This window comes from Dermacentor variabilis, unplaced genomic scaffold (assembly GCF_050947875.1).
Source record: "Dermacentor variabilis isolate Ectoservices unplaced genomic scaffold, ASM5094787v1 scaffold_12, whole genome shotgun sequence".
Taxonomy (NCBI): Eukaryota; Metazoa; Arthropoda; class Arachnida; order Ixodida; family Ixodidae; genus Dermacentor; species Dermacentor variabilis.
In genome coordinates, this window is record NW_027460280.1 from 9,958,519 (window position 1) to 9,976,530 (window position 18,012).

The window sequence follows — 18,012 nt, forward strand, 5'->3', positions numbered from 1 at the left end:
AAACTGTGTGGACAAGCTCAGCTGGTCTACGGTCGGGAAAGGGTTAACTGGATTGTTCTATGCTATGTGTTCACGTTTATGCTTTTATTATCTACATGTGCTATCACTGCAGAGTGTAAAACCACTTGTAAAAATTCCACACCTTGTTGGGCTGAGCTTCATCAGCCAGCACTGTAATGTTGCCTTTGAGAAATACATTATTGTCTAAGAAATAAGCTCTTTGTAAATTTTGATGAGCAAGAACATCGTAAAAATACATTTGAGAGCACCGTCATAAGTGTACTACATGTATAGCACAGGGAATGCGAGCAAACAAATGGAAACATTGCCGTAGGTGCCTGTACACTGTCCAAACCACAGCAGATGACAGGTGCGAATTCCGACCCCACTGTCAGGTGATTGATTGATTGAAACTTTTATTAGAAGGGATGGCCCGTGGCCTAAGATAGGGTTGGGGGGTTAGGTGAAAGGAAGGATGCCTGCCTCCTTCGCAAAGGAGAGCAAAGCGTTGATTCTTCTGGTGGCATCTGCTTGAGGTGCGACCCAGTCTTCGTACGATGCCACCTTTAGAGGTCGGGTGTGCTTGTCCCTAAGGGTGGCTGTGGTAGGACAGGACCAGATCATATGTTTAAGATCGACGTTGATCACAGGGCAGCTGGGGCATTCCACTTCTGTTCTCCACTTGCTCAGGACATCCGGTGTAATAGATGCCTTAGCTCTTGCTTTGTGGATGAGGACCTGGGCTGTTCTAGGAAGGCGAGTGAGAATGGGAGGAAGGATGCTAGGAATGGACTCCTGTAGTAGAGCCTTCCTCTCGTGTTTCAACCGGGCAATCTTTTGATCTGGTACAACGACGGATGACGGGGAGCTATAGGTATGGTCCAGCAGGGACGGGCTCACTTCACGGCTGCGATGGCGGTCTTCTCTAATTTTCTCGCCTGCAGCTTCATGGGCCGCCCTGTTCCCCGCTCCCCTCATGTTGTGACGAGGTGTCCAGTGTACGAAAATGCGTGCATGTCTATTGTCCCGCAGGTGGCGGCAGGCTTGTTTTATGCGGTGCGCTATGGTAGTTGTGTAGGATCGGGAGTTCAGTTGCTTGACGGCCTCTTGACTGTCGGTGTAGATGTGAACCGTGTCTTCGGTGCGCGCCTCACAGAGTTGAATGGCTTCTTCAATGGCCAGTAGTTCAATATCGGTGGCTGTCCAGGAAGCATAGCCGCTGTGGCTCACAGCGTGTGCTTGCCCGTTTTCTCTGTAAAAAGCGGTAGCAGCATACATTTTTCCTGAATGTTCATCGTATTGTAACGCAGCATCAGTATATATTTTTGTTCCTTCATGCTTTTGTTCCGCGTCTAGTACACTTTGTTGTCGGTGTGCCCTGCCTTCACCTTTGGTGTTCTTAGGTAGTGGTCTAGGTTCCGTTGGTTGGAAGGTTGGAAGGAGGTGATCCAGCTCTGGCAGGTGCAGGTTGGTGCCATGTAGTGCAGATAGCAGTCGCTGACCATTCCACGTGTTCTTCAGCCTCGTTTCATGGTTATCCTTGTTGGTTTTAACCAATGCTTCCACCGTCGGGAAGCCGGAGTATCTGTGCAGGTCTTCTATTTTTGCGTGTATTGGTAGGCCAGTGATTGCCCTCATAGCCATGTTGTGTAGCTTGTCAAGTTGCTTGTAGTTTGCGGCCGTAAGGTCGTAATGTGGCACTCCGTACCTTATCTTGGCGATGAGAATAGCTACCGTAAGCCGCCATGCAACATCTGTTCCTGCCCCTCCGCTGTGGTGGGTTAGCCTCCTGATAAGGTGCACCATCGGTTTCCATTGCTGCTTCAAATGTTGCAGCCATGTGCTTGCCGTGCCATCCTTGTTGATTGGGATGCCCAATATTCTGAGGTATCCCTCTTCCGGTTGGCGAATTTGGTGGCCATCGAAGTAAAGGGTTACGTCGGAACTTCCATGTTTGTCATGTATCGTGATGTAGTGCGTCTTCTCCAGCGAGGGCCTCATGCCTGTTGGTTTCAGCTCCTGATCAATTATGTCCAGTGCATTTTGTAGCGTTGTTACTTGTTCAGCTGAACTGAGCCTATAGGTCGTCCACAGGGTTATATCATCAGCGTACATTGTAAACCAAAGGTTTTCAACTGCGTTTAACTTCCACGCGATCTTGGCCATGACGACATTAAAGAGTGTAGGGGAGATGAATGACCCCTGTGGGACTCCTACAGAGTTGGTGAAGTGCCTGGCTAGATGACCGGGAGATAGCTGAAATTCGTATGTCCTGTCTTTTAAGAATGCTTTCACGAAGTTTGCAATTCTGGTGCCTGCTCGAGTGCTTTCGACTGCTTTTATAATAGCAGGGTGGCCAATGGTATCAAAAGCTTTCTTCAAGTCAACTGCTACTAGAATGTCTGGTCGTCCTCTGCAAAATTTCCTCTCGCGGTTGATGGTGGTATGCAGAAGATAGAGGCTATCCTGTGTGCCCAACTGCGGCCGGAATCCGGTCTGGAAGGGGTGGAAGTACCCACACTCTTCGAGGTAGTGGGAGAAGCGTGTAGTAACCATCTTTTCCATTAACTTACAAATGGTCGGAGTAAGTGAGACTGGTCGCATATTGTCGAGTTGCGTCGGTTGCTTGCCAGGTTTCGGTATAGGTATGACAACGGAATGCTTCCAGTGCTTAGGAAGGGAGCCATCTTGCCAATGCTTGTTTATCAACTCTAGGAGCTTGTGCTTAGTATTTGTGTCTGCGTTGCGGAGCATGCTCCAGGAGATCCCGTCTTTTCCTGGGGCACTGTTCCGCTTCACTTGCGAAAGGGCTAGCTCCAACTCAAACAGGCTGAATGGAGCATTGATGCCGTCGGAGTTCTCAGACGGCAGAGGGGTGTAGATATCGTGTGGTGGCAAATGAACGGGCTGCGGGAAAAAGGTGTATGCTGCCTCATGCTCTAGTTCATCGACGGTCTGACCGGTGCGGATCAGGATGTTCTCTATGTTATTCCTAGTCTTCTTTTGACCATTCATAGCTCGGAAGGTGCGCCACAAGCGCCCTGTACCGGAACGGTGTGACAGAGTGCTACAGAAGTCTAGCCATCTCTCCCGGGTGAGCTGCTTAGCGTATCGTCTCGCCTCTGCTGTTCTCTTGCACAAAGTCAGCAATTTTTTATAATCCTTTCTTGATAATAGGTATTCTTGTTCTGCCTGCTTCCTGCTCTCCCAGAGATTGAGGAGGTGGGTATCTGGTGTGGGGACATCTGTTGTCACCAGTGTGGAAGTGGTGGCTTGTTCTTTGGCCCTGTGCAGGAGGTCCTCAACAGGAAGTTCCTCTAGATGTTCATCGAGTGCCTCTCTGAACTTTTGCCAATTGACTGTTTGAGTAGTGCGTCTTCGTTTTCTGAGAGTCGAGTTCAGCTCAATACAAATTGGGTAATGATCACTACCCATTGTCTCATGACTGCACCGCCAATCCTTAATGATGTTTCCAGAGTGCCAGGTCAGGTCTGGAATCGTGTCACGTTGCCCAGGTTGCATACCGCATCGCATGGGATAGTCGATATCATTGGCCAACAAAAGCCCTGCCTTTTCCGTGGCTGCATTAAGTCTTAATCCTTTTGAGCTTGAGTTTCGGTAGCCCCATGTTTCATGCGGCGCATTGAAGTCCCCACCTACCTGAATGGCATCCCTTGGGTAGGCGTGTTTCAGCTGCCTTAACCAATCATAATTTGTATCCTGCGATTTTGCCGATGGTCTGTAGTATGCGTTAGCGATGACTATATGCTTGTTGTTGTAGCATATTCTCGCTGCCACAATTTCTTGATGTGGTGTGCAGAACGTGGCGGTGTCCAGCTGCGCATGCGGTGTGTCTTTATGTACAAAAATGGCGGCTTGTGCTTGTATTTTCTCCTGTCCACAATGAGCATGCGTGATGCTGGGAGAAAACATAGCTTTGTAGTGGTGAAGACCCGGAGATGTTCCCTTGGTCTCCTGCAGCAGAAGAATGCTTGGATAACCTATACGCTCGAATAGAAAATTCAATTCCGTTGCACAGGCTTGAAGACCTCGACAATTCCACTGTAGGATGTCCGGTGTATCTTCGGGGGAAACAGGCGCCATATTTATGCTGTTAGTAGGGCGCCGACCTTTGCTTTCCGGCGGAGATATGCTTGTTGGGGGTGGCTGCTTGTTTTCTAGGGCGTCCAGTCGCTGTAATATGTAATCTTGCTCAAGGCGGAGCCTCTGCTGTTCTACGTGAACTTGGCTGAGCTGGTTGCTAATCGTGTCTAGTGCACACAGTTTCGTCATGATTGTGGCCAGTTGGGTAGTTACGTTGGTCTGTTCGGCTTGCTTCTCCTCTTGGGCGTCAAGTCTTTTCCCGATATCTGCCAATGCTGCCGTAATCCTTTCGTTCGCAAGCATATCGGGTTTTTCGTATGCCGACTGCGATGTGGGCGGCGGGCATACCTTTTGTGGGGATGGGTGTGGAGGAGCAGAGGTCTTATCCGGCATTGGAGGAGTAGAAGGGCTGGTCAGGGGGTTTTCGGCCCAGAATCTAGCTGATGCCGTCTGAAACTTCTCTGTGCTTTCAACTTTTTTCTTTTCTTCTAGTAACTCGTTGAAAGCATGTTGTGTCGTATTCATCAAAGACCGTGCCTTCTCTAGATCGGCTTGCGCTTTGGCTATAGCTTGGTCAAGCTTAGATAGTGACTGGCGAGGTTGCTTCAGTTGACTTGACGGGCTGCGGTGCCTACTCGGTGTTTTGTGTGGATGGTGCTTGGATTGACCGCTTGCTTCCTGTTGGGGTGCTGGTGACTTCGATTCCTGTCTGTGCATTGCTGGGGTGACTGACCTTTTGTTATTACGTCTAGTGGCCTCATATCGTCGCGTTGGGCTTCTTGACCGTACTGATCGAGGCGAAGGCGCCTGGGATGCTCTGTACGGACACGTGGGGCTTGTTGCCATATGGCCTTCTTCTTCGCATCTGACACAAAAAGGCACTCCGCACTGGGTGTCTTGGTCATGGTCGACTCCACACTGGGAACACACCGGTTTGTTTGGACAAAATGTTTGCATGTGGCCACTTTTGTGACAAGAAAGGCATAATACTGGCCTGTTCTTGAATGGGTGGGTCTTGAGCGGGCAGTTATAATAATAGACCCTTTGCTGAATGCTAGGTGCCTCTAACGTGACGAGGGCTGTGCTGGTTTTGCCTAACATCCTCGCTGCAAGAACTGTGCCATGCGGGGAGAAAATGTTGTCCATGAGATCCCGGTTGGTGCTACCAGGCTCAACCTGGTGTATTACAAACCGCACAATGTTCTTTGGAGGTGCCATGTAGCTAGTGACATTGACAGTACCCCACTTCGGGTCGGATAGCGTCTTGACTTGCCTCGAAATGTTCACAGCATCTTAGCCGCTTGGTGGCCAAAAGTTGTCTTTTCTGCACTTTGCAAAATGGCGGCACCCACGTCTTCCGCAAGCTGCGCAAACAAGGTATTGTGAACTTTTTTTTATGAGATGTTAGGTGAAGCTGCGCTGCTTTTTTCACTGAATGTATGTAGTCAACACTCTAGAAACTAGTCTAGAATGTAAAAGGTTGCTTGCCGCTTGCTCTGTTGTAGATGATATTTTTTGCACGGGGTGTGTTGCATATGTGCAACACTGGGCAGAAAATGCCATAATTTCAGCTGTTGCAGATATGCAACACTGTTCTTCTGCTTGAAATGCGTCGTCTATATTGTGACGTGCATTTATGTGACTACCGGTAAGGTCTCTGCCTTCATATTGGTTTGCTCAATTTGCTTTCTTAATGATTTTTCAGGCATCCACTGCCATTTCAACCGCATTGTTCTATTCCCTTCCAAAAGAGAGGCCGAAACGTTTTGTTCGTGCAAACCTGCTGGATGTAATCGACACTAATGAGAGTGATTTTTCTGCTGATGAGGGAAGTGAAGATGAACTGTCTGGAGACAGCAGTGGTGAAGAATGGGCCGACTCGACTGAGGCTGACGAGGCTGAGGCAGAAGTTCCAAGCACGACAGATTTTCCTGCAAGGGATGGGAAATCAAGTAACGCGAAGAAGCGGTACACATGGCTGAAAAAGGAGTTCGATAATGAAGCAGTGAGTTTCCAGAACGACTTTCCGTTGCCACCTGCAGAGCCACTGAGCGCCAAGCAATACTTTGACATGTTTGTTTCCCGATCCATGTTGAAAGCTGTCGTGGATGAGAGCAACAAGTACTACTTTCAGAAACATAGAACCCCCCTAAACCTCACTGTTGAGGAACTGACATCTGTGCTGGGTATGTTCTTCAGGATGGGACTTGTAAACATGCACATGGTTCGTGCTTACTGGAAAAGTGGAAGTAGATATGAATTAGTGGCCCAGGTTATGTCTCGAAACAGGTTTGAGAAAATAACAAGTCACTTGCATTTCTTTGATAATGAAGCGGCCACTGAAAAAATTAAAGAAGACAAGTGTTGGAAAGTGCGTCCATGGCTCACTTCCTTGCGCAGCAACATGATTGGCTTGCCCCAAGAAAAAAAGTCAGCAGCGGACGAAGTCCTGATCCCTTTCCGTGGACGTTGTTGCATTCGGCAATACATGCCTAATAAACCTAAAAGCAAATGGGGCCTGAAAGTTTGGACGCGTTCTGGAGAATCAGGTCTGTGCTACGATTTTGATGTATACCAACGCTGCAACAAAGGTTTTTATGGCTACCAGGATGGCTACCAGCTTGGGTTGGGAGCTGGTGTTGTGCTCCAGCTGTGTTCGAGCCTTCCGAAGCGAGACGACAATCTAGTCGTCGCTGACAACTTCTTTACTGGCCCTCACCTTGTAGAAGAACTCACAAAAATGGGAATCTCCTACATTGGCACCGTCCGTGAAAACAGACTCAAGTGCAGCAAGTTAATGGATGACAAATTGATGAAAAAGCGAGGTCGGGGTACCTGCGATACTTCCGTTGCCTCCTGTGATCAAAAGACGATGGTGGCCGTGAAGTGGTATGACAACCGCTCTGTAACTCTCCTTTCCAACTGCATTGGTACCAACCCGGTTACCTCCGTTAAAAGATGGAATAGCAAGGAAAAAAAGCATGTCTTTGTAGACTGCCCAGCGATCATCCCTGCCTATAACAGATCGATGGGTGGCGTGGACCTTCTTGACAAAATGTGCTTCTCATATCGTTTTCCCATCAGGTCAAAGCGCTGGTATATGTATTTATTTTGGCATACGCTGCAGATGGCTGCTGTTAATGCATGGCTCATGCAGAAGAGAATCCTTCAGCAGCAGGGATCGTCGCCCCCTCCTTTGAGAGAATTCCTCTCTGAGCTCGCTACAAGCCTTATCTTGCACAACAAGCGACCACCAGGGCGCACTTCAATTGAGAATGTCACACCACTCAAGAATGTGTGCTTAAATGTACCTCGTGACGTCAGAACAGACAGCAAGGAACACTGGCCCACATGGAATACACGATGGAACCGCTGCAAGGCATGCCCAGGGGGGTACACGTATGTCTCTTGTTCGAAGTGTCAGGTGATGCTTTGTTTGAACAAGGATCGCAACTGTTTTGTAAGCTACCACCAGTAGGCTGCCAACAGGCCTACTTACGCTTTGTATTGTTTTCGATGTGATATGTGCCAGAAGGGACGGTATAAAAGAAGTCTTTCACTTGGCTTGGCCCAAGTCTTCTACATTACTGCCCAGCGTTACATATATGCAACACTCCATAATTAATTCACAGACTATACTTTCGAATTTTTTATTGAATATTGGTCCTCCCAGTGACCCTAAGAACATGAGGAAGAAATATTTTATACTTTGGAATAGTGTTTCATATACTGGGAATTAATGGGATAACCCACTAAGCCAGAGGTGGCGTTACTGCAGTTGCACAGTGGAACAGTGTGTAAACATGGAGGCGCTCTCTCTCAGTGTATGCTCATCATCGATCCTAACAAGTGCATCAATGAAATTTTCATATAACCAAGGTATTGTCTATGTAGTGGAGAAAGGTACAAGGTTTTAAGAGAAACAATTATAACTGTCCCATAAAGATATTGGCATATGTTGGCACAAAAGGAGTTGGCATGCTGGTGCTAGAAGTCTGCAGGTAATATGTCAAATAGAATTCAAAATAGTTAAGAGTTAAGACTAAGTTGAGTAATAGAAGGTAAGCTTAAGCAAGGTGCGCTTGGCTTGTTACCTTTAAGTTACTTTGCAACTGCTTTAATACCCTATTCAGTAATAGGTTTATTTGTGTAGAGGGAATACATATTCAAGTTGTAAGAAGACCTGTGAAAAAGGCTTTGAGTTAATAGAATCTATAATTCAAAGGAAGTAGGGTGTATCCTGAATAAATCAATGAAGGTCAGAGGGTATGTCTGACGTGTGGTACGTGATTTAGGAAGTGTGATAGTGACACAGTAGGTGTGTTGCTGTTGGACACAATAGGCCTGCCAGGGATTTGTGCAGTAAACAATTCTGCCTTGGAAACCTTATAAATTTTTGGAAGAGGTTGGAATCTGCCTGCTTGTTTATTAGGCTTCATGAAGCAGTATTTGGGATGTGTAATTGGTGCCCTGTTTAAAAATTTTTTTATTGTCTGCTGTACGATCTTGCTGTTTTCTGATGTTGGGTCAGATTCTGGTAATGAATGTCATTACTGAGTTGCCTGAAAGCCTCAATTTTACATTTTTTATCGGTTATAATGCCTTTGTCTCTTGGTTTTATAAGTAATATGTCCTTTCTATCTGTGAGTTGTTTTAGTGTGAGTGTGGCAGATAAGCTTTTGTGCTTACGACCCTGTTTCATTGTGTCTAGAATTTCTCTTAAGGCTAGTTTTATGTTTATGTATTGCTGTAGTTGTTGGCACTGTTCAGTATCTGGTGTCCATGTGCGTGGTGCTCATGGAGTATCAATGTTCAGGTTTTCTATGTCTTTGTTATCACTAAGAATTTCTTAAGGGTGATGTGTCTTGAAAACTCTGTTATATCTTTGTGAAGTTCATACACAGTTACTGTAAATACATGGAAAATCAGACATTGACCCGTTCTCAGATTTCCCTTTATTCATTACTTCTCTCCACCTTGCGAGTTTCCGCAGAACTACTACGTCAGACAGTTACCGTGTTCAGTGGGCAAAATGTAAGACCGTACTTAAGCAGATCTATTTCACTTGCATTTAAGCTATTTGATATGTATACAACTTTGATACTACAGGGAAACCCTCTTGGTACGCTTCTAAAGGGACTGTGTAAAAAAATATGTACCAGCCGGAAAACGTAACCGTGAGGAAGAGCGCAAATCGACACAGTACAATGTCAGAAACAGTCCGAGTGGCTGCCAGTGCAGTTATTTGATGTCTCGCTGCTCATACTGTGACTAGGAACAGCAGATGAATGTGTGTTTAATTAAGGGACGTGTACAGTGTTTCGTGACATTGGCCCTTACCACAATATTGCGTGTCTGCTTCACCGCATAACACGGTTCTACTGCACCGAACCTGACCAAAGAGAACCGGCAATTGTAAAATGCAAATAAGACCCTCGCAGGACCCAAAGTACTTTTTCAGATGCTTTGCCAATTGCTCTGTGCATGCTTTCTCCCAATGTCTGTGCAGCACCTGGCTTGTTAAACTTGGTTTTTTTATTGCAAACTTCGGTGGGTCGCATGTTGCAACATGCCAGAGTGAATTTCTCCCTGCACTGTTATATTTACGTGGCAGCCACTTTCAAATGCAATTTAATATGCGGGAACATTATAGAAATGCACTGTATTCGGGACCACGAAAACACGGCCTAGCAGCTGGGAAAACGCAACAGCGAGGAACGTATCAATGTGGTTCCACAGTAGTATGTTCTGGGGGTTGGATGTATAGTAGCGATGTTAGCAGAATTTTCTGTTGTGGGGTTAAGCACCTGTTGAACTTTTTTGAGCGCTGACTGTGATGCGTTCATTTGCACTCTTCTGCATGCATCAGACATTATGTATTGTAATCGCTTCCTAATTTTGAGAAAGATGGCAGTGCGCTATATTCACTAGGACATAAAGCCTTGGGAGGTATGGCCATTTATGGAGCCCTCAATTGCGTCTTCATGCTGCTACATCATCACATGAAGATATTCAACGCATAAATCAAGGACACACAAATTGAACGCGTTGTGTGGCTGATATGTGCTGAATGTTTTGCGTTAGCATAGATTCCCACATAGTGTGGGACCTGCGTAATTTTTTTAATGTCCAAGTGTTTAAAATACGTAAGTAATGTTTTTGGTGTTGAACATGCTAAATAAGTTTGTTGGTTGTAAATCGCAATCTATTGCATCCAGTTGCTGCATGCATGCTGATGGCATCACTTTGTAATGCAGGATGTCTACCAACCGGGAAAGCCGGCAATTCTTAGGGATTTTGAATAGTCTGGAAATACTCAGGGAAAGGTCGGGGAGATCTGCTTGTATCAGGGAAAATTATGTGTAATTTTATTGAAAGGGAACAAAATTCGCGCTAATGCTCGCCTAAGTAACAGAGAGGAATCGTTAAGGAATCGACTTTGGCGCTGTGTCGTCAGTTGAAGGAGTTTGCAGTGTACAGTCAACGCCCGATTTTTGGGACATGCCCGATAATTCGGATGCCTTCGCGACACCGCCACGTACCCCATAGAGTCAATGTATAAGAACGTCTGAAATTTCGGACGCAAGAACCCTTCGCCGTCCGATTTTCCGGACTGTTTGCCATGACCGCAGGCCCGAAACGGCATTAACCAAAGCCACCACCGCCGCCATTTTGATTATCTGGACGCCTCGAACCGGCGCTCTCGCACGCATATCCGCTGGCAGCCGTAGCCACCACGGTGGCAACGCTAGGCCTAACTACTTGCTTTTCGGTGCTGTGCTTTTAATTGAATCAATCCGCCGCTGTCAGCAACGGCACTGACTCCGCCTTTGTAATCCTCGCGGTTGGCGTCGAAGCTCGGAAAGCACGGCGCGTTGCATAATGCCGGTTCCCGAAAGTCAACTTCGCCTCAATACAGCATGTTACGCGGTGAAGCGTACGCAAAGTATTGCGGTGAAGCCTAGCAACCCTGTAAAGGGGCAATTGTCACGGGATACAGTATGTATTCCTTAATTTTACACGCGCGCAGACGCCATCTCCTGCCACACTACGAGCACCGATATGCCTAAAGTGTACTGGCAGGCCTTCAGAGCTTTTTCCGACGTGCCTGTGGTGATTTGAGCCCTTAAGGGCAGTAAAAGACATGTATTCATTTTTTTTTCGGACTGCCCGCTTTTTTGGACGTTTTCGCGCCTTCTAGGGAGTCCGAAAAATTGGTCGTCGACTGTACAACAGACCAAAAGGATGCTTCAAATGGTCCGCCGGGCGAATGCGGGGCGGAAGGAGGACGAGAACACAAAGCACTGACGCATTGAGAAATGAACACATAAGGAGGTGTGCCACAACTTCTTTTAAGGAGCTTGAGCTCAGAAAACAGTGTTGGCTGACGCCGAGATGCAGGTGTCCCTCATACAAACTAAAATTAACTTTTTAAAGCAGTGAAATGCAACACTGAGGTGTTATATATGCACAGGCTGTAAGTATGTCAGGACTGTTGAGGTTGACTTTCCAGCTGCTGAGAGAGAGTCTTGCATGTGACAAAGCTCGGGCTTCATACCAATGAGCTTGCTATCAGTTGATAGAAATAGCTCATACTCGAAAACATACTGTTTTTGTGTGCATTTCTTTTTATTCTTATTTGAATATGTTCGACTTGATTTGCAATGGGCTTTACCATTCTTTTTCGAAGGTATTTCATTTGTTGTGCATTTTACTAACCTGTCCCTTCTGTGTTCTCTTTGAATAAAATAAACACTACTCCTTGGGGTTCAAACATCTTTTTTAACATGCTTGTCAGCCCGTCTTGACATAAACCAAAGTTCTGTGTCACTCGTGAATTTTGCAAAAGCACTCACAGAAAACTTGGAAGACTCTGGAAATTCAGAAATGTCAACTTGTTAGACACCCTGTAATGCATTGAATCATATGTTGGAAACTGCATAAACCACTTAGGTTGGATCTGAAATAATTTCATCCAACCTCAGCATAGTGAAAGCACATGACAGGACTAGTAGATGAGGACGAGACAACATTATTACTATCAATACTGCGTTGGCATCATTTGCTTTGTGGAATTGTGCAATGGATGTTCAAAAAAATTTTTTTTATGCTAGAATTTATTGTAGTCTGTGGGTTGGTCACAGTATTTATATGTGGTAATAACACTGGAGAGAAATGCTGATTCAGTTTTTGACCAACAGTACTTTTGTTAATTGCATGCTAATAGGTTTATTATTAGAAGACAGCACGACTAAGGGTAAAGTTTCACTTTTGAATTTCATTCCAAAATCCCAGGGCCGATACATCAGTGTGACACCACAAATTGCAAAGTATTTTTTAAAATTTTGGCCATTGTGGCTCAGTAAAAGGGCTTGAAGTTTGCCAAGTACAGTCTTTGGCTCTTTTAGAATACAATGTAATCTATTTTTACTGATAAAGATTTAACTAGGCACAGGCAGACACTCACAATCTGTGATGGTCATGGGCAGCTGGTGCAAGAATGCGGCGTTGCCACCCATGTTGTGCAAGGGTAACTTACTCTCACAGCTTTTCTGTGTGTGTCCCCTTAAAGCAAAGATGTGAGGCAACCTTAATGCAGACATTGTATCTGTTTGCAGCAGAGTACAAATTGTATAGGAAGGCTGAAAATGTAGTGATGTGGTGGAAATTCACCAAGGAGTGAATCAAGGATGTCCTCTGTCTCCATTGTTGTACACTCTTTATGTTAAGAGCATAGAAAGATGACTGGAAAACAGTGAATTAGGGTTTGATTATTCATACTTGCATATTGGACAAATGGTGCAACAGAAGGTCCCGGGTCTGATGTGTGCGAACGACATGGTGCTACTAGCAGACAATGCAAGAGACAATGCAAGACACTTGCAAATATGTGTGGCAACGTAGCAACACATCTAGGCCTTAAGTTTAGCACAGAGAACTTGGGAATTACGAACTTTAATGATGAGGCAAGTAATTACACGGTGTCAATACAACAGTAAGTCATACCCATAGTCAAGCAATATAAATATGTCGGCAAGATAATCTCAAAATAAAGGGGAAGCGGAATGCAGCAATAGTAAAACGTAGCGCACTTTGGAGCCACAGTAAGTATGAGTGAGGTGGTGCCTGCGATATGCAAAGGAGTAATGGTTCCAGCGCTAACATTTGTAAATTTCATTCATTGCTTAAAATTGTATATCTTGTTGGGGTTGGAAGTAAACAAAAGATCGGTAGGCCGATTGGCTTTGGAAGTTCACAGCAAAACCACAAATGAGGCCCTGCAGGGTGACATGGGTTGGGCCTCTTTTCAAGTTAGAGAAGTGCTGAGCATAATTAGTTTGGAAGAAAGACTCAGGAACATGGATGAAAATAAATGGGTGGCTAAAGTGCTCAAGTATCTGTCAAAAGTGTGGGCACAGAATGGAATTAAGGAGAGGTCGAGAAAGTTGTCAACCAAGTAGAGGGTGATTGAAAGCGTTACTAGACAACCTGGAGTCATCAAAAAGAAACTGAAAGAAACAGAGACAGCAAATTGGATGCAAAGAATGGAAACAAAAAAGACCATGGAGATTTACAAGAATGGGAAGAAAGAAATCAAAGGAATATTTCTACGATAGCACAAAGGGCATTACTATTTGAGGCTTCAGCTGGTTGCCTAAGGACTAAAACATGCTGGAGCAAATACTCGCAACAGGATGAGGCATGTGTATGCTGCAGCAAAAATCTAGAGACCACTCAGCACACCCCTAATAGATTGCAAAGCCATTCACCCAGTGAGACCTGTAGGTAATGTACACCTTCCAGAAGCGCTTGGGTTTAAAGTGGACAGAAGCATCAACTGGTCAGCGGTCGAGATAATCAAGAGATGCTTGAAGCATTGGTGGAAAAAAAGCAGGGAAGCGATTGATACTACCAAATCCGTTACAGGCATAGGTACAAAGTAGGTAGAGAAGCTTTGAAACATAAAAAAAAGATTAGAGAGATGTGTACTAAAATACTATAATGAAAAGCATGTGTAGCATACCAGATTAACTTAAGCAGGCTAGCTGATTATTTGTCACTGCCCTGTTTCAAAGGGGATCATCATCAGGCAGTGGCCTCTGTATTAGTCTTCACTCTCCTTCCTGTGCCACCTTCCCCTCGTGTAATCAGCACTGCTGTACCCATGCTCATATTTGACCAGGAGAGATTGTACATGCTGAAAATTCGAGTGTCGTTCTGTAACAAATCAGCAGTGTATGCATTTTAGAACGGAGCTCTTAGATGCCCGTTCCTGCAGCGAGCATTGGCGGCATAACCGAGCGAAAGATGAAAGACAGAGTGGGACACGCGAGCTGCGAATGGTGGAGACCAATGAAAGTGGCCCCTTCAGTAATGTGTGCGCAGGAAACTGGTGCTTGGTGTGTACTTTGGTGTGTACTTGTAACTGGTCTCAGCCGGACCACTCGTTTCATACTATCATCTGCTCGCGTCAGCTCTTGCTCACGCTTGTGGGGTTTGCTTGGTCTGGCCTCGTTCGCACTTGTTTCAATGTTCATGGTTTGCAATTGCATGTGACACGAATTGTGTAGTAATTTCTCACGCAGCACCAATTACACTAGAACCTTCGAGGAGTCATGTATGAAAGCCGACGTGCTTGACCCGCAGGTCAGATTTTTAACGATAGCCCACTCTGCTACGTGTCTCTCTCAAATTCTTTGTCTCAATATATCGGTAGGTGAAAACATGTATAGAGCTGTGCTCAAGTTTCACATCAAGGAATAATCGTCGGTGAATTTTTTTACTAATAATATTGCGTGTATGGGTACTGAATAATTAATCTGTCAATGCTTGAAAGTGTTGCATATTACTAGAATCCATGACGATTTGTTTGCTTAGAATCATTGAAAAAGTAGATAATGCTAAACTGGCTGTTAAATGTAAGGTATGTAGTGTTGTAGCTTTACTAAATGTGAGAAGCACTGTACCAGAAACGGGTGTTTCAGGGACTTTCTTTCTGCTGCAGATCGTGCAACATTTCCTTACCTGAGGACATTGCTTCGCTTCAGCACCAGAGAATTCCTGAATGTGCTGGCCTTGGTATGTGAAAGCACAGTGCCAGAGGCATGTGCACCAGTTAATGGCTTTTCTTGTGTGCAGGCTTTCGAGGAGCCAGAGTTTGCCACTGAGGTTGGGTAAGTGTGTGTGTGTGCCAAAGGGGCTGGACTTTCCTACATGGCGCACTCTCTGTCATGCAGGCTAGCACAAAAGCAGCGGCTGGTTGACATTCTGCTTCAGATTATGGTCCAGAGTCAAGGATTCTTGGTGAGATTCTTTTAAAGGACTTTTAGTACTGTTTAGCTGGAGTGAGATGGAATAGTGAGCATTCCGGGCAATTAGAGCTCCTACCTAAGACGCAAGCAAAGCTGATGCACTTATTCAGTTCAAGTGGTAAGGTTTGATACACTCTGCTTATCTATGAGGCAGGGACACAAGTGCTATCACGATGAATATTTAATGTAGGAGGCACTGAGCACTCTTAATTTCGTGGCTGAATGGCGGTGTATCATAAAGATAGATTGTGGTAACAATAAAATAAGATTTTTGTTAGCTACCTTGGCAGGTCTGGTTTGGTACCTGGCAGGCAGCTCAGTGGCCCGACACCTGTACATGTCAGATGTGGGATGGCAACATGCGTAACATTGAAGCATGCCCACAGCTCTGTCCTGGGTACCCACCAGCATAATGCTGCACTAGCCCTTCACATGCACGTCAATGACCCCTCTGCAGCATATGTCTGCAAGTGCAGATGGTCCTTTCCTCAGAACACTCTTTCTAGGCGATCCACACATTGTGCATCCCATCAGCATCAGAAGCGCACACCAATGCCTGGTGAAACTCAGTGCTTTGAAACCTGGTCAGCTGCCGTAGAGGGCCGCCTCAAACAAGACTGGTTTGTTTTTGGCTTGCTTGGCATCAACTTCTGTGACCTGTTCTGCTGATATGGCATATACTTTCCCCGATTTTGCGACACCCCGGATTTTACGACAGACTAATGCAGCTGCAGCCAACTCCCTATAAATACAATGCATTAAGAACCTTGATTATAAGATGTGACATTACATACATCTAGTCTCATACGATTACCCACGCGAAACTGAGAATCAAATGACAGATGCGTGCGAAGCGTCGTCCCCTCCATCAGGAAGGAGCGACATGCAGTAAGCCCCAACTGGCTTCTGGCACAGAGCAAGATAAGACAGGAGTGCCGGCTCTGCTCGTCTGGAAGGGACACATTCTGCAATGCCGGTTCTTTCTTCACAGAGTTCGCCAGACAGCGAATGAGGAAAAACTGTTGAGGGGAGAAGCGGGTCCCCTAACAAACCAAAAAAGCAGCGGCCCTGGCGAGTCAAGCTCAAGTCTCTCTTTCGTTGCTATAGCAATAGTGCATGGTCGTGCTTAGCTGTTTTCCCGTGCCTGCGCGCCTATTCGTTTTGTTGTTTGCTCCGCGCTTGCCCTGATGCCTATAGCATGCATGCATAGCTCTTGCGGTTCACAGAGTGACATTCGCACAAGAAACAAGTCTTTGTATCATTTTATTTCATTTATATTATACAGGCTAAATGCAGGGAATTTGTAAGGCGGGCTACATGGAATTATAGATGGCACAGGAACAGAAAATAAATGAATTATGGAAACTAAGATGGAAAGAAAAACTAGGAAAGGGGAGGAGGATATAACGGCAGTTCATGCGGTCTCGAGCAATGACAGCGAAAAGGAGCTTTTAATGCAAAGGTGACGTTTATCACACTTTTTATCTTTTATCTTTTTATCAGGTGCAAAGATGCTTCGCTTGCTTCTTTTTTTCTCACGATGCTCTTCATGTCCGCCAGTTCTCTTGCACGAGCAAAATTGCTGCATTCTCATTAAAACAAACAATGCAGAATTCCTGCTAGTGTTTCCTTCTTATGAACTTCAAAAGGGAAGCGAGATTATGTGTCTCCAGCACATGGTCAATTGTTGCTTTGTAGACATTTGACTTTGCATGGGAAGAAAAGTCCTCGGCCGCATGCAGTGATCTGTAAAGGTGCACATTTTGATTGGGTCACATTTTTTTTGGCAATGAGATTCGAAGGGTTTTCCTGAACATGGAATGTGAAGCTAAGTACGTCCCTGCATGTCACACGATCAGACTTTTGAATAAATTTTCGGTCAACAAGTGTATTACGCAGTCAATGATCGCAGGATCATGCTGTTTCAGGAGAAATATCCTCTCACTCCGATCGTTCTATATTAATTAAGCTGTCTAGTTTTGTGGTCAGGTTACTGTTCTTGCCCTATGGTATTTCATCCAAGGTGAAAATTGATTTAATGTCTTGGACAATTAAGCAGGGCTTCTCTGTGCTCTTAGTAACTTCACAGTTGTTGTATTTTGGAGGTTTTGTGAGCTTTTTTACAGAAATAAGGTGATAAATTTGAAGAAACATTGACATCATGGGGTGATCATTTTCTATAGCTGCTTGGCGAATGGTTAAAAAAACTGCTCTAATGGGTCTTGATTGTATTTACTTGTCCTAACATAGAAAATCCACATGTAGATAATAAGTACCTGCACAGGCCAATTGATGAGTTTAAGGTTACTCCCTCACTCATGCTTCTTGTAAGAAACATACCTTTTGATATTTTCCTGTGAGCAAGTTCTTTTTCTCATGCATTCAAAAAATGTAATGCTCCTTCCAAGACAGTAAAATCTTGTCCAAGCGTGTGGAAGCTTTCTGTTTCAGGCATCGAGCCACATGAAATGGATGGTGCCACCACACTGCCGCTCTTTGCCTTGCAAGGCCATCTGCAGCTGAGTGGCTGAAACTTGCGCGGCGCATACCCTCATTTCTTTCTCTTTGAATCGGGTTTTATTTATTTTGTTGTGCC

The 18,012-nt window shown here is 45.3% G+C and overlaps 1 protein-coding gene across 11 annotated transcripts in view; it reads left to right on the plus strand.

The window, feature by feature from the left end:
- Vps8 (vacuolar protein sorting 8) overlaps window positions 1-18,012 on the plus strand; it is a 947,651-nt gene that overhangs the window by 456,058 nt on the left and 473,581 nt on the right. For all 11 annotated transcript variants that reach the window (XR_012825005.1, XM_075677146.1, XM_075677136.1 and 8 more), the window contains 3 exons: window positions 15,110-15,183; window positions 15,244-15,278; window positions 15,342-15,408. Coding sequence is in view for 10 of the 11 variants with exons in the window: in XM_075677146.1 (XP_075533261.1) it covers window positions 15,110-15,183; window positions 15,244-15,278; window positions 15,342-15,408 (176 nt within the window). In the remaining variant the exon portion in view is untranslated. The remainder of the gene's footprint in view (window positions 1-15,109; window positions 15,184-15,243; window positions 15,279-15,341; window positions 15,409-18,012) is intronic.